Raw genomic sequence first — 21,403 nt, 5'->3', positions numbered from 1 at the left:
TGTTGAAGAGAAAAGCATGTGTGTATAGTTTGTGTGAGGGACAAATGGAATTATATAGAAGTAACGAATTGCATTTAAATGAATTTAGTGGAAAACAGCTGAAAAGAGTGTAAATAATGGGAATAGGAACAAGGGATAAAAGGAAGTCAGAGATAATGTGAAAGAGCAGCAGAGTGAGACAGATGAAACTGAACTGTTTGTGAATGGAAAGAAGAATGTAAAAACAGGAATGTAAGGTGGACAGAGAAACTGGGTTAAAATAGAAAGGGAGTGTAAGGGGATTGAATTCTGGAAGCAGTATGGAATGTATATATGAGGGTGTCCTAGGATGCATGGGAAGAAGTTGAGTCTGATGATATATATGGGATAAGTGTTTATAAAGGTGAACGAACCGGCAGGAGCAAGTGTATAGATGTCAGATAAGGGGGTGGCATGGATAGGACTGGTTATAGAACAAGAAGTGAATTGCTGTGCTTATTTATGAAAAAGGAGTATCAGAAATAAGGAAGATGAACTTGTTTCATTGATTGATTTTGTTTGCCTGAAAATAGTCGAATAAGTGAAGCATGCTTGGATAAGGATGACATCCTGATGAATTTGAAATGGAAAGGTATGATTTTTTTCAGGAAGTGGATGATGATTGCTTAGGAACTATGCTTGCATATACAAGCTATACATATACAAATACACTAATTGTGAAGATACATCAGGTGCAAACTTTGTTGGCTTATTCTTGGGTAAAGGAATAAAACAAGAATATTATAATACAAATTAAGTGGATATTGAATCCAACATTATTTCAGAGCCGAATATATAGAAACTCTAAGAGTTTCATGCCAAATATATAGAAACTATAAAATTTTCTGCGGATCCAAAGCTTAAGCCAACACCTGGTTCACCTGCATCACTCCAACCTCAGTATTTACATCTGGGTCTACCTACTCACTGATGAGATCTCAACAAAGGTCAAAACCAGTCTGGGTAGTGACCCCCCCCCCCTCCATAATGTATAACATCATAAATGTCCATAAGGAGATATGCTTTACATTATGGAAAATACTAAGGACAGTGATCAGAACTTACTCCTTTACTACGAGTTACCCCAGCCTGAACCAGGTGTTGGCTTGCGCCTTGGATCCACTGAAACTTTTATAGTTTCTATATATTCGGCTTTGAAATAATGTTGGATTCAATATCCACTTAATTTGTATAATTTGAATCGCCGAAGTGAAGCCTTTTGGCTCCTTATCTCAGTAATTTCTTGGTGCACCTTTTGGCAACCATAACTTCTGCATCACTCCAACTTCAGTATTTACATCTGGGTCTAACGAACAGAGACTTCAGGCACTAGTCACCTTCATTCTCCTAGATTTTAATCCAGCACATACTACTCTGGTGTCTATCTGTCATCCTAACCCCAACATCCATCACACCAGCATCATATTTATTCCCATTTGCTCCAATTTATGTAATTGTTTTCTGTGTGGTAATCTATCAAATGCCTTCACAAAGTTTAGCAGAAATTATGGCATAGCCATTTCCCTTATTCAATTCTGCTATCACTGTTATAAAATGTGAGTAAATTACTATGGCTGGATCTACTTTTTTTACAAACCTGTGCTGCCCACCATTAAATATCATGCTCCTGTCTATCCATTTCTGTATTTTACACCAACTTTTCTAATACTTAAATCACCTCTCCCGAGATACTAATTGGTCCATAATTTGCTACTTCTGCCTTGGAGCCACCTTTATGTAGTAGAACTATCTTATCCTCATTCCACTCCCTTGGAACTTTGCCTAAGCTGCAACTTCGATTAATCAACTGTATCAGAAATACTGCCAGTTCTCATGTACATTCTTGTAGCATAGAGGCCAAAATGCCATCCAGTCTGAGTGCTGTATTTACATTAGTATTTTTCACTATGCTGAGCACCTCCAGTTTGTCTATCTCAATTCTTATATTAGTCTCTGATATCGACGACTGCAAAACCACCACCAGAATGATACACTCTTACAAGTGATCACTTAGTAACACAACTATTATTAGGTAAAATGAAGGAAATGGAGGTAAAATTAATACAGTGTTTGAGGCATTGGATATGAGGTAAGCAAGCAAAATAGTTGGTAGGTAATAGGATCATGACTTAACTGGGAACAAGGAACACGTGCAATTAGATATTAGGAGGCTGTTGAGATGGATAAAAAATAACAGTGCGATAGGAAAGGTAGTCAATGTATTGACAAGGTATGACAGTGATGAAATGAAGCAGAGAGTGAAGATTGTGACTGATATGTTAGTGGAAATGTGTGAGAAGAAAGAAGTGCAGTTTGTTAATGTGTGGAATGAGTTTGATGATTCGAAACTGTATAAGAGTGATGGATTGCTTTTGAATGGTTTTGGTGAGTCATTTGGAGAGGATGCTGCTGGAAGGTAGAGAAATGATTGCAGAGATTCGACAGTGGTGGTTATGAATGAGGAAGTGCGTAGCACGAGTACAGAGAATGAGAGAGCAAGTGTGCATGACAAACAGGGAAATCAGGAGGCTCAGGATGGACAGGGGAACACAGTGCCAGAAACATTGATGCTCCAAGAGGATGTAAATGCGTCTGTATACAAAAAAGGGAAAGAGATGAATGACCTTGGATCAAGAGAAAACCGTTGGATTTGAAGAAGGTTCTAAGATGAATAAGAAGAAAAAGAAATGGCTCGAGTTAAGCATGGAAGTCACATCGAATAAATGGTATCAGTGGTGCTAGCTATAGATCCAGGAATGAGCGGCTATGTTTGTATACAAATGCTAGTGTAAGAAACAAGGTAAATGAAATGGTTGCATTAATTGAGTTCATTCATCCAAAAATTGTTGGAATAAGAGAGACATGGTTGAATGAGGATGACAGGAATATAGATGGAAGGGTATGATGTGTTTCATAAAGATAGAAAGGGTAAAAAGGGAGAGGGGGTGGTGTGCTATTGATGATAGCGAAAGAGGTATATCCATACAAAGTAGAGATGCAAGAGGGAAATAGTGGTTTTGAGGCAGTGTGAGAAGTCAGTAGGATGAAATACTTAGATGGATGTTGTTAAAGACCTGGTAATGTGGATGATAGTAACCATGAAATGTATAATCAAATTAGCCAAGCAAATAAGAAAAGGGTGATTATTATGGACCATTTTAATTATTGGAACATATAGTGGGATGATGAGCTAGCAACTGGAAGTAAAGAAAATTAGTTTCTTGAGTTTTTGAGGGATAACTACCTCAAGCAGTATGTAATAGAGGTCACACAAGAATAAAGGGTCTTAGATTTGATCAACTAATCAGAGAATGTTATTATAAATATGGTATCAAATCACCCTATAGAAAATAAATATCAAGAAGGTGGCAAAATATTCTGGAGGTTGTTGAAGAAGCTTAGGAATGGAGGAAAGAGTGCTGTAAAAGGAATTAGAGATGATAAAAGTGACATGAAAATAGGAGAAAAAGATATCCTTGAAGTATGGAGTAATTACTTTGAAAAACTGCTAAATGAAACAAGCAGTGATGACAGCACAGTGGTAAAAAACACCGACCAGGCATGCAGTCTGGAATACATATCCATATTTGAAGTAGAAAAAGCCATTAAAGGCTTGAAATGTGGAAAGGCAGCAGGAGTAGATGATATTCGACCAGAAATGCTGAAGTATGGTGGTATAAGAGTCTTACAGTGGCTGCACTTCATAGTTCAGAAAGCCTGGACAGAGGGACGAATTCCCAATGATTGGAGTAGAGCTCTCATAGTACCCATATATAAAAAGGGAAATAAAACTGAATGTGAGAATTACAGAGGTATTTCCCTACTGAGTGTTCCTGGCAAGATCTATGCAAGTATACTTGAGAAACGGTTGAGAAGAATTGTGGAAGAAAAGCTTGGTGAAGAACAAGCTGGATTCAGGCCAAATAGAGGCTGTCAGAATCAGATCTTCACTTTACGACAAATAGTCGAGAAAGCATGGGAATACAAAAGATCTGTATTTAAGTTTTGTCGATTTGGAAAAGGCATATGACAAGGTGCCAAGAGAGAAGCTATTCAATTCGCTGCAGTTATATGGTGTCAATGGGGCATTATATCAAGCAATACTTAGTCTTTATTTGAGTTGTAAGTCAGCAGTTAGAATTGAAGTACAGGAAGATGGTTTAATGTTAAATCTGGTGTGAGACAAGGATGTACATTATCCCCTCTGTTATTCATTATCTATATGGATCAAATAATGAAGGAATGTGGTATTAAACCTGATATCAAAATTGGAGATGTTAATGTCAGCTCTTTGCTTTATGCAGATGATGTTATACTTCTAAATAAATCTGCTACAAGTTTGCAAGATTCTCTGACTAAATTGAATAGCTGTTGTAATAGATATGGTATGAATGTCAGCAATAAAAAGACAAAGACAATGAAAATAGGCAGAATCATTGAAAATGTCAACTGTGTTGTGAATGGAGAACCTGTGGAACAAGTAAAACATTTTAGCTACTTAGGCACAATTTTTACTGAAAATGGTAAATTAAATATAGAAATAGACAACAGAATCAGCAAAGTTGGTATGGTGGGAAGTCAATTGAATAAATTCATATGGAATAAGAAAGAAATTAGTCTGAACACTAAATTAGCTGTATACAAGACAGTGTTCAAACCAGTTTTAACTTATGGATCTGAGAGCTGGGTCAGAAGTAAAACACTTGACCAAAGACTAGAGACTGCAGATATGAGAGTCCTGAGAAAGATTAGAGGCGTGAACAGATGCCATCAATGGCAATATCATATTAAAAATGAGGATATTAGGAAAGAACTTGACATTGCCAGCATCCAGGAATGTGTTAGCAGAGCTAATCTCAGGTGGTATGGTCACTTAAATAGAATGGGAGAGGAAAGATTAGCAAAACAAGTGTTCTCTGCCAGGTTGGCAGGAAAACGACCCAGAGGAAGACCAAGATATAGGTGGATTGATACAGTACAAAGTGCCTTAGACGATAGAAATATAAGATCTGATAATGTTGGAGTCTTGACAAGTAACAGACTGATTAGGAGGAAAATTGTAGATAGGAAGTTAGTAATGATGTAATTTTTTCATGTAGTACTGTCATATCCTGTACACCCCTTGAGGGTACATGGCAGGAATTTGATGATGATCACCCTTCAGTTCCTGAGAGTGACCATAAGTGATTACCTGGGTGGTTGTCAGCAATGTGGGGAACCTCTGTGAGGAAAGGAATGTGGAATTTCAAGGCTGGTGATTATGAGAAGCTCGGGATACTGCTTGCTGGTGTAACATGGAAAATGGGAATTGGCTGGAAAGGAAATCAGTGCAGCTTGGGTGATATTCAAGAACTTTCTTTAATATCACCCAAGATCTTCAAGAACTAGTAAAAGCAATATCTAAATGTATTCCAAAGATCAGAAGGTTAAATAAGGTAAGTGGGAAATGGATGAATGAAGAGATTAAGCATGTGATACAGAGGAAAAAGCATTATGGAGGCAACATAAAAGGAGTGAATGGTATGAATTCGATGAGGATTACAGAGAACAGACAAGCAGGGTGACTTGGTTGGTAAGGGTAATGCATGCAAAAGTGAAGTATGAGCAGCAGTTAGCTAATGAAGCCAAAGAGAAGAGCAGGGAGTTTTTTGATATGTAGCCAATAAAAAAAAAAAAAAAACAAGACTGGAAGGATGACATTGATTGGAGAAAATGGTATAAGAACAACTGCTGCAGATATTGTTGAGATATTTAATGAGTAGTTCATGCATTCTGTACATGACTTCACTTAAAAACAAAAATAAACAAGACTACAATAAAACTATAACCATTCCGTACATTAAAGGGATATCACACAAAATAAACAGAATACTACAAAAATATAACCTTAAAGCCACCTTTAAAACCTCCTGCAAAATTAAAGAACTTACTCAACTCATCCAAGGATCCACTCCCTCCGCTAGCCTACCCTGGAGCATACCGTATTCATTGCACCTGTAATTTGCCCTATATAGAGGAAACAGGATGCACAGTTCCTATCAGAAAAAAGGAACATAAATGATACATTAAGTATAATAACCATGGTCAAGCTAGTCTTTCTGATCATATCCTGAACACTTTACATAGAGTCGACTGGAAAAGCACCTGTTGTTTACATCACACCGAAATATGGTATGACATAAATTTAAGGAAGCCTGTGAGATTCTTATCAATCACCCTAATCTTAACAATAATGATGGTCTAAAAATCCCAAGCATATGGAAGACATATTCTACCCACTTAACCTTTCTCCCTAAGAATTAATTATAAATAGAAAAATAGGTAATTCAGGATCCCAAATCTAATATAACAATTGTCATGTTAAATTAGGACATCATTTTTACTATAACAAAACTCTATATGAAAGAATATTTCTCTGATGTTCTCTTAAATAGAATCTAGCTTTGATGTAATTAATTTATTTTATTTCATTTATTTATTGTAATTTTAGTTTCACTAGCAGTCAGGCCAGTAGAATAACTATTGATCAAATCATTGTCTCTTTAGCATGTGAAATGTAATTTAGCTTGTCTCTGTATATATATGTGTATACTCCAGAACACACATATATATTGTAGAGTCCATAATTTGTGTAAAATGAACCATGGTATTATATTTAATGGACAGCATGGATTTGCTAAATGGATGTCATGTTTTAATAATCCTATTACTTATTACAATAAGTTGACGGCTTCATTGGAAAATCGAGATAGACACATAGTAGTATGCTTAGATTTTGCAAAGCCTTTTGATAGATTACCGCATGATAATTTGATAGTTAAACTAGAGCAGATGGAGTTGAATATTAGATTGGTGCATTTTATCCAAGATTAGCTATCTGACAGGTATCAGCAAGTTATGTATGTGGGGAGCAATATTCCAGAAGAAGAAAGTCACAAGTGTTTTGCCTCAGGGTCTGTTTTAGTGCATTGCTGTTTAAGCTGTATGTTAATGACATTGGAGAAGATTTTGATGGGGATATTCAGTTTTTTGCAGATGATGCAAAGTTGGGACAAGCTATAAGGAGTAGTGTAGAAACTGTGGCCTTACATGTAGAAAAATGTAGTAGTGTAGAAACTGTGGACTTGAATAGATTCAGTGAATGAGCATGGGAGTGGGATACCAGTTCAATGTTGCAAAATGTAAGGTTTTAAAATTTGGAAAACAAAGATGGGATGTAGAATTTATGCTTGGTGGGGATATATTGTTGAGGGTGGAGGAAATAAGAGATCTTTGGGTGATAGTGGGTAAGGATCTAAAATTTAGGGGCCACATTGCCAAAATTGTGAGGACAACACAAAGACTTCTGGGAATGATGTGGAGGACACTGACTTGTAGAAGTGGGGAGATTCTTGTTCCATTGTATAAGGCTTTGATTAGGCCACATGGTCTACTGTGCACAGATTTGGTCACCTGGTTTTCAAAAGGACAAAGAGATGTTAGAAAGGGTACAGAGCTGACTGACTAAGGCAGTTTTTGATCTCTGGAATGTCGAATATGAGGAAAGGTTGAGATGATGCAATTTACAGAGTCTAGTGGATAGAAGGAAGAGGGGAGATATGATAAAGACCTACAAATTAGTAAGGAGTTATTATGGGATCAATGTTGAACAGGTTTTTCATAAAATGGTGGGAAATGAGGGTGAGAACAAGAGGTCATCTCTGGAAACTGTAGATGCACCATGCCTGAGCGTGTGGTATCTGCAGAGAATATGAAAGTGTTTAAGGCGCAGTATGATGAGCTGTGTGTATGACAAAGGGACTTCCTAGATGAGTCTTTCACTCCATGCAGTCATAGGATAATAATAATAGTAACTATTTCTGCTTCTTCTGTCACTTTCCTACTACCTTTTATCATTGATAAAAGTTATTCTAACATCATCATTCTTTTTATTTGATACACAGTGAAAAACTCTTTAAGAATTCCTTTTTGCCTGCATAGCTAATTTTGTCACATCATTAGCCTCATTTATCATACTAGTTCCCCTTCTTGATTGTACCCTTCTTGTTTACTGAAGAACATTGTGATCACATTTTTACTTATATTCCCTCTACAATGTCGTTTTTTTTTTTTTTTTTTGTTTTGTTTTTTTGTTACAGCTCTGGCTGCATATTGCTACTCATCCATTTAATCCTGCTTCATTTATTCTTCCTTCCCTGGGTATTCAGTCTGATACTGCTTTCCTCAAGCAGTTCCTGATCACTTTGAATGCACTAATAACATTCTTTTCTTGCTTTCACACTGACAAGCTTTGTAGTTCCAATAAACCCTTTCTTGGCTGAGAATTAAACATGTTTAACAACCTTCCAGAACAAGACTCCATGATCCCTTTTCATGATCAGAGACAGAGTGGCTACTATGATTATTAATACATCTCATACTATTACCAGAGTCAGCACTCTCAAATCCCTAGCTCTCCATGACTTACTGTTTCAGGTAATTATCCTTTTGTGTGTTTATAAATTCCATTTCAATCTTGCCATGCATCTTTTCCTCCATCTAATGTGTCCCCCGTAATTGAAGTCCTCCATAATAATAATAATTGATTAGTATGCACTCATTGTGCTAATCTGCCAATGCATGCATCCACATCTTTCTGTGTACCTCAGTCTATGGAGCAACTAATAGTTTAATCTGTTACTAGATATTTAATAGAGAAATGCATATTAGACATAGTATACTATTTTAAATAATGGCTTCACACATGTAAGAGAAAACTAAATAGAATTTGTTATTCATATATTTTATACAGTCTATCATAAGGTTCATTCAGAAGAATTGGCTGCAACTACATTTAATTTATGAACATAAGGAAGCATTTCAAGAACAAGTCATATAGCATGCATATAATTCCACTGTATAAGTAGAAGGAAAGACTATTAGAGTTTAAGTATAGTTGTAGGAAAAAAATTACAAACAATTAACTAGGCATACAATCTGTTTGATTAAGGTCAGGGCAGTGGCATAGGGCTTCACACAATTCAATATATAGATGAACAAATCTTAACCTACTGTAGTGGAGCATATTGGTTCAGAACTCTGTATCTAGTTTCAATGGCATAAGAATCGACGCCTGAACTTTCTGATTCCAGAAATCTGATATAATCTTGATGTTCTTGGATTCTGATCAGACCAGAATGGCCAGTCTGTCCAAAGTAACAAAGATGACAAGAACAGGACATTTGATGAACACCAGGCAAGGATAGAGGTGATAATATATCTTTGATAGGTGGTAAGAAAGAAGACAAATTCCATTCTGGTTTTAAGGTGGTATATAGATTATATCTGCAAAGAGTCCTTGCTATTTGTTCAGAAGTTTTCTTTAAGGTACCCTTTTAACATCAGATTGCAATCTGGGAGAGGGATGATAATTATCAACTATTTTCTATTGAAGTTTTGCTGTATTAATTAAGTAATAGAGTGAGTTTTATTTTATTTATTTTACATTTCTTGCAGGATTACATGCTTTATGACTTTTTCTTGTGTTAAGAATTTAAATGTTATAGCCAATTCTTCTGCCTTCTCCCTGATGAAGCTCATGATATATTGAGCAAAATATATAGGAGTAATAAATCTATTTAGTTTTCTCTTACATGTGTGAAGCTGTTATTGAAAATATACTAACCAATAATGTAGTTTGTTCTCTTGGCCTCTATCTCACACCATATACCTTCAAATGACTCATCTTCCTTAGACCTAATATCCTCCTTAACTTCTATTTTTGTTGATTAAAGTTCCTCTATTATCAGTAACCCTTCCTCCTGTCCTATTTTTTTCTTCTATCCTACCCGAAAATACAGCACATTATATCTATAGTTTTTGGCCAAGTTGAGCTGATTAATCCCATAAACTTCTGATACTTCAGACATTCATATATATGCATTTTAACATCCTCTTGGGCCTACAGTTACCTTTGTATAATGCCATTATCAACCCCTTTCAGATTTAAAACCTGTGAAACTGTACCCAGCCATCTGTGCTTACACTCATTTGCCAAGACACATATTTGCCTGCACTTCCCCCTTCTCTAGTTTTCCTGATGATGCACTTCCAAGTTCTCATTGAACAACACTTTCTCCAAACATCTAATTCCAAAACCATTCAGATGCAGTACATCAGTCATATACAAGTCATTTCATCCAGAAAAATCACACCATATATCTATAAACTGCACACTATTCCTCCTGCTCAATATTCTGATTGGCTCATTAGTAATCATGGCCCTTCTTCTCAGTTCATTCCTGTCATATTTAATAGGTATACATACAGGCACTGACTACTTTGATCATTTCCATTTCTTCCACACAGTTTCTCAAGCCATCAGTCTTGCATGCATGCACACTCACAAACACACAGCAGATTCTGATGTTCTCACACTAACAGCTCTAGATAGAGATTCTACATGAATCATCACATTTTCTCTTTTCATCAGCAATGGTTTTTCCAGACATTTAATCCTAAATTCATTAAAGTGAAAGTCTCATTTTATATCTTTCCTTGTAACCACCAAAATCATTTTGTATATCTACACACTGAATTTATGAATAATTCTGATGACATAAACCATTAATTCTTTAAACACCTGTTCATTGACTTTTACTATGTTTAGCACCACCGTAATGTGGAGCCATTTAAAATAAAGATGATTAACAAGTTTGGAAGTCTGTCATTATATCTATAATATTATCAGTCATTTCATTACTATTCAGTTAAGAAATCAGTTTCTTATCTCTTTCTCAGTTGATGTTTGCACCACTTCATTAGACCTATCTTCTTGAGCTACTGACATATGTAGTTCTCTGTAGTACTGTCCCCCCCCCCCCATCACCCCCCAAAAAATGTATATATATACAGAGTCTGCCAAAAAAAATGTATATACACTTCAGCAAAAGAAAAACCTGTATAAAAATTGTAATACTAAACTTATACAGACATCAAGGGATAAATATAAGTTATCTTTGACTTCTACAATTACACGAGGTGCTCAAAGTGGTTACCATTAGCGTCTAGACTTATTATTACGATGAACTACTGCTTGAGCAACATTGGCCATAGTGCCCAGTGGGATTGCTGTGCATGCCATTTCAACTTCTTTCTGAAGGGCTACCAGTGTATCTGGTTTTCTACGATACACTACATTCTTTAGAGTTCCCCCCCCCCATAGGTACAAGGTTGTTAAATCAGGAGAATGGGGGGGGGAGCTTAAAATAGTCTTGCATTCCTCGAACGACAATTGTGCCTTGGTCGTATTTTGTGTGACTGTCCAACTGGTCACGTGTTTATGCTAGTATTCATGTGAGTAACGACATCTTTTGAAAAAACATCATGCTACACGTTGCTACTGTAATTCGATCAAACTTCGAAAAAGTCCACAGATGACATCTGTTAAAGTGTGTATACATTTTTTGATGGACTCTGTATATTAATGAAATATCCTCTTTTACACTAATGAGTCATAACTCAAACTTAATAGATTGCTATTAAACAATACTGATCATATAGGAAGGAAATCACAATCATTCTGTGATTTCTGGTGACTCATTGTACTATGCGACTAATTTCCATTATATACTATAGAAAGTTTTGTTCACTTAAGTACAAAGTACATTTTCTTGTATAATCCTTTATCCAAGTGTAAACAAACCAAGTTTGTGCATGAAGTATCTTCAGCATAAGCACCTCCATAGCACAATTGGAAGAATGACAGTACATTATGCTCTTTGATTGGAGAAGATCTGAGTTCGATTCTTTCATGATGAGAGGAACCTTTATTTGGAATTTTTCAATTGAAGGTATGTTAGCCAATCTCATACAAAGGTAGCAAGGCTTTTTCTCCTGGAAACAGGTTTTTCATCCCTCACGCAGGCAAATTGGCCATGAGAACACATGCAATTTATAGACAAAAAATACTATTATTGTTGGTGATAAGTGGTAGATGGCTTAGATGGTAGTAGTGTTGTTGTGTATAGTTGGAGAATTAAGTAGTAGGGAAGATGGTTAGATGTGTGTGTAGTGTAGTAAAGTGCCCTCTCATGATGAGTCCTTGGACACTTTGGAGGTGTCATGTAATAATAATATAGAGGCTGATGACTTCACATCAAGTTCCTTAATATCTCATAATGCAAAGTCCACTTCCATTGAAAAATATATGCCTTCTGTATTAATTCAGCATCTTGCTATCTTCATAGGTCTGGTAACCACTGATGAAATTTCAGTAAAGATCAAAACTAGTCTGGGTAGTGACTCTCCCACAGTACATAATATTATGCACACCCAAAAGGAGATGAGCTTTGCATTATATAATACTAAGGCAATTGAAGAAAAGTCATACGCTTCCATATACAAGTTGCCTGGTCATGAAAATACTTTGCATGCAAACTTTGTTTGCTTACATAAAGGATTAAACATATATATAATTTTTGGATAAGTATAATTTACTTTGTAACCAAGGGGGGGGAACTTTCTACAACTATTTCTGATCCAGAGTAGTGGCGAATTCTCCATGCTTGCTGCGCAAGCTCATTAATTGAGAAAGAAGTAATATTTATTTGTTAATAAATACATGCATTCATAAGCATTCCATTTAGGCTTTTATTTTTATTTTAAGACAGAAGACATCTTAAACCTGAGCGGCAATAATTGAGCTTTGCATTGTGTATCGAAGGCCGATGCTTGCTCGTCTAGTCAAAGCTACCTTGGCTTGCTCGGTTGTAGGAGCTTCCAAGTCCTCGCTGCAGCACTGTACTGTGATTTCATGCGCGCGCATAGCCATTTCCGCTCTCTTCACGTCATCTTAAACATAAGGCCATATGCATTCAAAGTAGCTCTAGCCAGTGAGCTTCAGCCAGCCTTTACAAGTGTGTGTGTGTGTGTGTGTGTGTTGCTTGGGAAAATTAAGTTACAACCAACTTTTTATGATGATATGATTGACCAGTTCATAAAGAAGAACCATAGGGTAAAATTTGTATTCAAGTAGCTAAACTGAAAAAGATAGAATATCATTTGTAAAATAAATGTTGTATTTGTATGATTAAATGTACATAAATTTCTAAACATATAGTTTTAAATGGTCATTAATTCATTATTCCGCTAATCAGACTTCATTCACTCTTGTTCTTGCTCTTGTTATCATTCAGATAGTGAGAGATAACAAGAGCAAGCATGAATTTCAAGACCAATTCGCCCCTGATCCAGAGTATATAGGTTTTTGTCTTCTAATTTGTAAAACTGAGGCTGGAATGGCAGTATGCTTTGCCTATGCATGGTTAAGGTTCAGCACTATGTTTCTGGTGCAGCCAAGAAATACAATAGATTCTTACAAGAGTTTTTCTTTGAGCTACATGAGCTACTCTCTCCCAACATGAGTTTTTGGAACCGTGAGGGTACTGAACCATTGAAATCCTCAAAGGTTGAAACTGTCTGGGTAGTGACTCTCCCAGCATCCACAGCATTTTGCACTTCTGAAAGGAAATGTGCTTTGTATTATGGGACATTCAGGCAATTGATGTGAAGTCATCAACCTGTATATACAAGTAGCCTAATGGTCAAGATACTTCAAGGACAAACTTTGTTTGCTTACACTTACAGGTAAGCAAACAGAGGATCCTGTATTTCCATACAGGATTAAACAAGAATATAATTTTTTGGCATTTATAATTTCCATTACATACATGCTTCAGATATGGAAATATATTAAAGAAATAAGTCGAAAGTTTATTTCCCACTTGGTTAGACTGTAATAAATTTAGTTTAATCCTTTATCCAAGTGTAAACAAACAAAGTTTGCACCTGAACTATCTTCAGGACTGAGGCAACTCATAGTAAAGATGTAACAAGCTCTCATCACTCCTTGTCTCGGTATCTCCCATAATGCAAAGCACATCTCCTTGCAGACATGTATAAGTAAATATGACCTCTCCATTGCTTCTACCTTAGTATCACCACTTCTAGGTCTGGCTCCCACTGACGAGACCTCAATAAAGGTCGAAACTGGTCTGGGTAGTGGCCCTTCCCTTAATGCATAGCATTATACATGTCTGCAAGGAGATGTGCTTTACATTATGGGAGATACTGAGACAATGAGACAAGGAGTGATGACAGCTTGGTCCACCTTTACTATGAGTTGCTTCCGTCCTGAAGATACTTCAGGCACAAACTTTGTTTGCTTACACTTGGATAAAGGATTAAACTAAATTTATTATAGTCTAACCAAGTGGAAAATAAACTTCCAACATCTTTCTCTAAATCTAGAATAATTTAATAATAAGGTGGTACACCAATTCACAACTCGTATAGCTAAATATGACCTCTCCATTGCTTCTGCCTTAGTATCACCACTTCTGGGTCTGGCTCCCACTGACGAGACCTCAATAAAGGTCGAAACCGGTCTGGGTAGCCCTTCCCTTAATGCATAGCATTATACATGTCTGCAAGGAGATGTGCTTTCATTATGGGAGATACTGAGACAAGGAGTGATGAGAGCTTGGTCCACCTTTACTATGAATTACCTCCGTCCTGAAGATACTTCAGGCACAAACTTTGTTTGCTTACACTGGGATAAAGGATTAAACTAAATTTATTATAGTCTAACCAAGTGGAAAATAAACTTCCAGCATCTTTCTCTAAATCTAGAATAATTTAATAATAAGGTGGTACACCAGTTGGCAACTCGTATAGGTAAATATGACCTCTCCATTGCTTCTGCCTTAGTATCACCACTTCTGGGTCTGGCTCCCACTGATGAGACCTCAATAAAGGTCGAAACCGGTCTGGGTAGCCCTTCCCTTAATGCATAGCATTATACATGTCTGCAAGGAGATGTGCTTGCATTATGGGAGCTACTGAGACAAGGAGTGATGAGAGCTTTGTTCACCTTTGCTACGAGTTGTCTCAGTCCTGTAGATACTTCAGGCACAAACTTTGTTTGCTTACACTTGGATAAAGGATTAAACTAAATTTATTATTAAAGAAATAAGTTGTATTTTTGAAACTGATTTTATTTTGGAAAAAAATTTAAATAATATTAAGTTGATATTTATCAGAATAAAGAAACCATCGTCTGTTGTAATTGAAAATGCTTAATTTTGTCTGTCCTTCTCCTGTCCATAAACACAGATATTCCTGTTAGATTGACATACTTTTTAAATAAATGATTTGAATAATGATCCATATTTTAAAGTTAACTATTTCTGCTAGGATAGCAAGTAGTAATTGTGTTTCTAAATATTATCTGTTTTTAATTTAGTTTTTCAAGAAGTGCATTATACATTCAGTAAATGCTACTGAAGAAGAAATAGAGAATCAAGAAGAAAAACTCAAGTGTGAGATGATATTGCAGGGTTATATGGATGATCCCATGAATACAGATCAAGCCTGGAAAGAAGTAGAACTGTGGCATGTGCATTATGATGTGACTGAAAGCATAGCAGATAAGCTACAGGTATAACTATTACTCTATAATTATATGGGAGAATTTATAAGTAAGCATTCTCTCTTCAGAATGTAATGCTTGCATATTCTGAGATGACAGCAGAATAACATATAAGCATATGAAATATGTTACAAGTATAAGTGTTAGATTATGTATATTATATGATAGAATGTAAAAGTTTTTTATATATATATATCAGACCCATACTCAAAAGACTGCAAAATCCATAACACAACAGTGCCAGATGTGGACAAGAGAAGATAAAGATAAAAATAATCTGTGATATTTCTTGACAACTTGGGGTTGTAGTCTTTGGGAAGGACAGAATGAGAAATGCTCTTTCAAAGAAACCAAACCATGGAGAGATTCATTGGCAGACTGAAAACATGGACTAATTCAGCCAGAGAGACATTTGATGAGGTTGTCTTCAAGGATAGAAAAAGCAGAACTCTGTGATGGACTAAAGAAGTTAAAGAGGCAGTCAGGAAGTGTATTGAAAGTTCCTGGCAAGTAACTCAGATTGTGCTTATAGGGAATATAGAGAAAAATGTGAGAAAATGAAGCACAGTGTTAAACTAGCTAAGCAAAAGTCATGGGATGACTTTGATAAACAGAGAAATAAAACTGAATGGAGAATTACAAAGGAATTTCCCTACTGAATATTAGGTAAAATGTATGTAGGCATATTTGAGAAAAGGCTTAGAAAAATTACGGAAGAGAAACTTAGAGAAAAATAAGCTGGGTTCAGACTAAACAGAGGTCATGATCAGATTTTCACATTAAGACAAATAGTTGAGAAATCATGGAAATATAAAAAGCATCTGTACCTAAGTTTTGTAGATCTAAAAAGCTGTTCAAAAGCTGCAGTCATATGGTATGAATCAGATGTTATATTGGGCAATAGATATTCTATAATCGAGTTGTAAGTGAACAGTAAGAATTCCAGGAGGTATAGGAAGATGGATTGATGTTAAATCAGATGTCATAAGGATATACATTCTCCCCACTGTTATTCATCATCTATATTGAAGGAAAGTGACATTAAACCTGATATCAAAATTAGAGATGTTAATTTCATCTCTTTACTTTATTCATATGATGTTATACTTCTAAATAAATCCCAGTACAAGTTTATAGAATTCCCTGACTAAATTGAATAACTGCTGTAATAAATTTGGTGTGAAATCAGCAATAATAAAAATAGATGAAGACAGGCAGAAATATAAAAAAAAAAAAATCAACTGTATCCTGAATAAAGAAACTAGAACAAGTAAAATTCAGCTCTTTAGACACAATTTGTAGCAAAGGTGGCAAATTAAATATGTAAATAAACAACAGAATTAACCAAGTTGGTATTGTGGGAAGTCAGCTGAATAAATTTATATGGAATAATAGAGAAATTAGTCAGAACACACTAAACTACAGGTATACAAACAGTGTTCAAATCAATTTTTTATTATGCATCTGAGAGCTGGGTTAGAAATAAAACACTTCACAAAGGCTGGAGACTACAGATATGAGAGTGCTGTGAAAAATTAGAAGAATGAACATAATGATATCAATGGCAGAATCATATTAAAAATGAGGATATTGGGAAGATTGTTAGCATTCAGGAATGTGTGAGCAGAGCTAATCTTAAGTGGTATTGTCACTTAAACAGAATGGGAGAGGAGACGTTACCAAAAGAAGTGTTTTTTTTTGCCAAGATAGCAGAAAAAAGACCTGGAGGAAGACCAAGATCTTGGTGGATTGATATAGCAATAAATGCTCTAAATATTGAAATACACAATTTGCTAATATTGAAGTCCTGACGTAGAACAGGTTAATTTGGAGGAAAATTGCCGATATGAAGTTAGTAATGATGTAATCTTTTCATGTAGTACAGTCTCATTATCCTGCACTGCTCCACCCCTCCCAGTGGCCCATATTAGGAATTTGATGATTTTGATGATGGTAGAAAACAGAAGTCATAGGATGCAATGAGAGTTAGCAGAAGGGAGATTGCCAATCAACTTATTTATTGCATGGGTGCTGACCAAAGCCTATTTAACAGCATGTTCTGAATGCATTCCGAAGTGAGGTTAAATAAGATAGGCTTAAAATATGTGACTAAAGAGATTAAGCATGTAGTCTCGAATAGGAGAAAAAATTGCAGACTAGGAAGGTGATGACTTCATAAGTATGAGCAACAGTTTGCTATTATGCCAAGAAAAATCCTTGAAGTTCTTTCAATACATGGGCAAAAAAAGAAAGAACAAACATGGAAGGATTATATTAGAAATATATTCCTTCCGTATTCATTAAATAGATGAAAATGATAGATTCATAATCACTGCCGATGATATAGTCAAGGTATTCAATGGGCATTATTTCTTCCTCGTAAGTCTGATGGAGCAAACGTGTTGAAGAAATGGTGGAGGAGAGATTGATGGTGTGTGGACAGGAAGTACACGAAGAATTAAGCAAACTTGATCTTAATAAGGCAGTAGGACACTATGGCTTATATCTATGTCTTAAAAGAATGTTCCTGTGAATTAGCACAGCTTTGTCTGTTGCAAATAATTAATAATTTGCAACAGGAAAACTCCAAAGGAATGAAAAGAAGGCAAAATTGCTCTGTTAGACAAAGGAGATTTAAGACTCAGACTTTGAACTCTAAGCCAGCCTGAATGTTTGGAGTTGTGATGGAGATGACAGAGAAGTTGTCATCTCCATCACAACTTCTGTAACCAGTTCTGGATGCTAGACATCAATGTCTAGCATCCAGAACTGGTTACAGAAGTCTTCAGAATGACTTTGTTGTTCGTGAGATTGTGTTCAAGCAGTCCATAAGTATTACAACACAGGGACTAAGAAATTGAACAAATGAGATGCATAATAAAGTGGTATATTTATTTTGTATATTTGTTTTTCAAAAATCTCAATACACTACCACATGACAGTTTACTGATATTGTTAACTCCAGACTCTATAGAGTCAAAAGTCTCATCAGGATACACACTGTTATGTACAAAGCTCATCAAACTGTGCTATAAACTCATTCATAGTGTCCACTTTCACCATACTGTGAGGCAATGCATTCCACTCACCAACCACTCCATGCAAAGAACCTGATCCTTACTCACTCGCTCTCCTTATACAATTTCCAGGAATGACCTATTGTTCTAGCCTCCCCCCCTACCCAATCTATGAACAGTTTCTTAGATATTTACTGGATAACAATCCCTCATCAACTTAATGGTCTGCCCTATCTACTCTTCTCGTGCTGTTCATGAGGCTTTGCAAACTGCATTACCAAAATCTGATTTCATACCTCACATTCCAAAGACCACTTACTATTTTAGTCAATCTTCTCTGGATGCTTTCTAATATATCCTTATCACCATGAAAATCAGCTTAACCAATATGTGTTTAATAATCCATATAAGGGCCTGACAGGATTCTTTGTATCATTGTCATAATTTGATCTCACAACTTGTGCAAACTGACATCTGAACTTCAGGTCCTTAGCCTCGCCATCCTTCATAACCTCCCTCAGCATTTCCTCACCAAGTGTATACTTTGCATCCCATCATTGCCTACAGATTTCAGAATCTTACACATTGCAACACTAAACTAATAATTCCACTCAGTGGCCCACTCATATAGTCTATTCACATGCTCCTGTAATGCTATGACATCTGCTTCATTCCTCATTGTTCTTTCTAATTTTGCATCATGTTTAGGTGTACATCTCCAGTTAAACCCACTATTATTATTCCCCTATCAACCATGGCTCCAAAACAGACCCCCCCCCATGGCACAACATTAGTGACTGTCCACTTCCAGGATACCCAGCTGACAGAAAGTCACCTATTCAACACACTAATCTAATATTGAGTCCCATCCATAGGATACTATCTCACAAAATAGCAGTTTTTCACTACGGCCAAGAGAATAATCTTTTAGCATTGATTACTAAAAAAAGAGCCAAATTGCTTCATTTTGACGATGTAAAATTACATAGGCAAAGTGGATATTAAATCCAACATTATTTCAAAGTCAAATGTTTGTAGAAACCATGAAAGTTTCGTAAGTTGACCTGAGAGCTTACAAGAATACAATCCTCGGGATCCTCGAGTTGTCTTAGTATGGACTACTTAAAAGACATGGATGCTGCCCAAGCGTCCATATATTTGCCTTTTATTAGTCCTTTACTAAAAATAAAGAGCCAAAAGGCTTCACTTTGCGATGCAAAATTATATAAATTAAGTGGATTTTAAATCCAACATTTTCACACAAAACTTTCATAGTTTCTGTATTTGGCTTTGAAATAATGTTGGATTTAATATCCACTTAATTTATATAATTTTATTAGTCCATTTGATAAAAGGTTCACTGGCCTGACAGCTGTTTCGAACTGGTTGGTTCTCTTCAGAAACCTTAAGAGAGCAAAAATTCTAATTCAGTAAGGAAATCGAAGTGTCAGAGAAATGTATTTTTCATAAGTGAACTCTCAGTCTGTGTGTAAAAGCTCTCAGGTCAACTTATGAAACTTTCATGGTTTCTACAAACATTCAGCTTTAAAATAATGTTGGATTTAATAACCACTTTGCCTGTATAATTTTACATCACCAAAATGAAGCCTTTTGGATCTTCTTTAGGCCTAAAAATCTTCTGTGAAAACATGAACCTGTTGGATCTATGGAGGAAGAAAAATCCCAATTACACAGAAGTTGGTCAAACTGTCTAGGTCCAACCAAAACCTCCCTGGACAAGATTTACCTATCCACAAATCTCAAAATGAAGTTAAATAGGTCCAAATTGATATAAGCCATATCAATTTAATACAAAGTACCAACATATCAGATCACAAACTTGTCCCAATCAACCAAGACATTAAAGTCAAAGTGACAACTGGTCAAGGTCTTTGGAGGGTGCTGGGTAACTTCCCAGAAATTTTTAACAACTGACTAGGCAACATATATGCTGAATGAAACTCCAGTACCTGGAATTGGGAAAAGTAGTGTGGGCAGGAAAGGGCTTTCAGACAAAGTCAATACCTCTGCGAACTATACAGAGAACTACATTAGTTTGTAAATGCTCAAAGATATGGAAGTAACTGCCAAGCCATTAAGCTGTTATAAGAGAAATCAGTACACAAATACAGAAGAACTAGAAAGGGAAAAGAAAGTAGAAGAAATTGACTTTAGATTTTAGGTTAGGTTCTGAGTTAGGTTAGGTAAGAAGTTAGATTACATCTAAGAACTGCAGATAACCCCCTCTGCTGCTTTCTATAGCAAACAAATGACAAGACCCCAAGAAGAAAAAATTATCAGAAAATCAGGTGCACTAATCAAGATCTTACAAGTACTGAGGATGTTTCAAAGGCCTTTCTATGCCCACTGTAAGCAGCTTTTTTTTTTCAAATCCTCAGAAAAGCAATACTCTACTTAACTGAGTCTATTAAAGCCCTTACAAATCACCATTCAGTTTTAATGGATACAAAAACTGCTTTCAAACGTTCCAAAAAAGGGAAGGACTTGACCAATTGGGAATGGAAATACACCATAACATCTGGAAATTCATGCTCCTAATCATGATCTTTAACAACTTTTTGATACATGAAGATATCCCTGAAAAGTTTGTGGAGAGTTTAAAACAACCATCTCAGCTCTCATCTCAAAGAAAAAAGGAAGGAATACATCACTTATCACCAGCTGGAGCCTCATAGCATTAATGGACACCAATTATAAAATCTCCAGGAAAATTTTAAACACCAGAATTAAACATCATTTAAAAGAATTGGTTCAAAGTACACAAATTTATGGGTTTCCCAGAAGAATAAATGAATTCAATTTATTTCTAATCAGGGATGTTATCTATTTAGTTAACCAGTATGAAAGTTGCCTACACACTATTATCAATAGATCTAAA

The 21,403-nt window shown here is 35.9% G+C and overlaps 1 protein-coding gene across 1 annotated transcript in view; it reads left to right on the top strand.

The window, feature by feature from the left end:
- Positions 1 to 21,403, top strand: part of LOC150110639 (transient receptor potential cation channel subfamily M member-like 2) — a 658,320-nt gene that overhangs the window by 611,735 nt on the left and 25,182 nt on the right. Inside the window, exon 29 of the mRNA XM_090403554.1 lies at positions 15,302 to 15,496. Within this exon, the coding sequence (XP_090259680.1) occupies positions 15,302 to 15,496 (195 nt within the window). The remainder of the gene's footprint in view (positions 1 to 15,301; positions 15,497 to 21,403) is intronic.

This window comes from Typopeltis vanoorti, chromosome 1 (genome assembly GCF_054136105.1).
Source record: "Typopeltis vanoorti isolate ZY-2024b chromosome 1, IOZ_Tvanoo_1.0, whole genome shotgun sequence".
NCBI lineage: Eukaryota > Metazoa > Arthropoda > Arachnida > Uropygi > Thelyphonidae > Typopeltis > Typopeltis vanoorti.
This window is presented reverse-complemented; position numbering and strand designations above follow the sequence as displayed.